Raw genomic sequence first — 1,851 nt, 5'->3', positions numbered from 1 at the left:
CTTTTTTCTTTTTTTCTTATTATTTTGGGTATTGACATAAAATTGTTGTAATGAATATTGACGTAAGGTATATGACATTCTTACTACATATTTTAGCATATACTAAGTTGTCAATTAATACAGATCCCTTCACACTTTTGTTCAGCGATTGTCTAATTCTTCCTCTCCCTCCCCATTTTATGGTTGATAAACTGAAGTTCACATGCTGTATCTGAATACTACTCATTCTTTCATTCCACTTTCTGATCATGCTTAGGTAGCTGAAATTAACCATATTTTTCACTTTTGGAGAGCTGGTTTCCTTAGGCTTGTAGTGAGCAAGAAAATCAAAATAAACCATAAGTAAGATACAAGGGAAAATTATCAGATAATGTCTTAATCCTTGGCTAGAGAGATAACATGTCCTTGGTATTGGAAAAAAGCCTGCTAATTGGTTGTCAGTTATTCTGTTCCATATTTAGCCTTAATTCTTATTTTGGCAGATATATTTGGAGGAAATGAATGAGTTCCACCAAACATCTGGAAATGCCTGCCACCTGTAGGCTTTGTGCTGAGTTCCCTATTTCTCCCTCCCTGGACCCTGGCCTCTGGCTCTGGCTCTCCTATAAAACAGTGACCATGGAGTGGGTCAATGAAACCTCGGTGAGAGAGTTTTTCTTCCTTGGCTTCTCATCTCTGGCTGAGCTGCAACAGCTGCTCTTCGTTGTCTTTCTGCTTCTGTACCTGTTCATGCTGGGCACCAACGCCATCATCATTTCTACCATTGTACTGGACAGAGCCCTCCATACCCCTATGTACTTCTTCTTTGGTGTCCTCTCCTGTTCTGAGACTTGCTACACCTTCATCATTATACCCAAGATGCTGGTTGACCTGCTGGCCCAGAAGAAGACCATCTCCTTCCTGGACTGTGCCATCTAAATGTTTACTTTCCTCTTCCTCATCTGCTCTCACTCCTTCCTGCTGGCAGCCATGGGTTATGATTGTTATGTGGCCATCTGTAACCCTCTGCGTTACACAGTGCTCATGGGTTATGTGGGGTGTTTGGGACTTGTGGCGGCTGCCTGTGCCTGTGGCTTCACTGTCACAGTGGTCATCACCTCCCTGATATTTCGCCTGCCATTCCACTCCTCCAACCATCTCCATCACTACTTCTGTGACATTTCTCCTGTCCTCAAGCTGGCATCTCATCACTCTCGCCTCAGTCAGTTGGTCATATTCATGCTTGGTGTGTTTGTCTTGATTATTCCACTGTTACTTATCCTGGTTTCCTATATCCGTATCATCTCTGCCATTCTAAAAATCCCATCCTCTGTTGGAAGATACAAAGCCTTCTCTACTTGTGCCTCCCATCTCATTGTGGTAACTGTTCATTATGGTTGTGCCTCTTTCATCTACTTAAGGCCCAAATCCAATTACTCTTCAAGTCAAGACACCCTAATATCTGTGTCTTATACCATCCTCACTCCATTGTTCAATCCAATGGTTTACAGTCTGAGGAATAAGGAATTCAAATCAGCCGTTCGAAGAACAATGGTCCAGACTTCATATCCTGTTAATTAAAGAGCCAGTTATTAACTGTTCAGTTAATTGTATGCCTTTTATGTGCCAAGTAAAATGTGTGCTTTCAAATGTTTTCTCATTTAAACGTAGAACATGCTGCAATGTAAAGACATTTTTCATATGAAGAGAATGAGGCTCAAAGAAGATAAGACATTCTGGCTTTCTGCCATGAGTAATGCTCTGAGAAGGCTATGTAGATATGTGAAAAGATTACTCATTTCTAGAATAAATTTCATCACATTTTACTGCTGTAAAGATTTATTATTCAAAAACAAATAAATCCATTGATGA

The 1,851-nt window shown here is 40.5% G+C and overlaps 1 protein-coding gene across 1 annotated transcript; it reads left to right on the top strand.

Annotated features, from left to right (window-relative positions):
• The first annotated feature begins 618 nt into the window (after nt 1-618).
• On the top strand, nt 619-1,560 carry LOC114897781 (olfactory receptor 10K1-like). The gene is given in 1 exon segment (XM_029226844.1): nt 619-1,560. A coding segment is annotated over 1 exon segment (942 nt).
• Nucleotides 1,561-1,851: the final 291 nt, after the last annotated feature.

This window comes from Monodon monoceros, unplaced genomic scaffold (genome assembly GCF_005190385.1).
Source record: "Monodon monoceros isolate NGI ecotype Baffin Bay Population unplaced genomic scaffold, NGI_Narwhal_1 Super_Scaffold_18, whole genome shotgun sequence".
Classification (NCBI taxonomy): domain Eukaryota; kingdom Metazoa; phylum Chordata; class Mammalia; order Artiodactyla; family Monodontidae; genus Monodon; species Monodon monoceros.
Note: the sequence above shows the minus strand (reverse complement) of the source record. Positions and strands in the feature narration are given on the sequence as shown.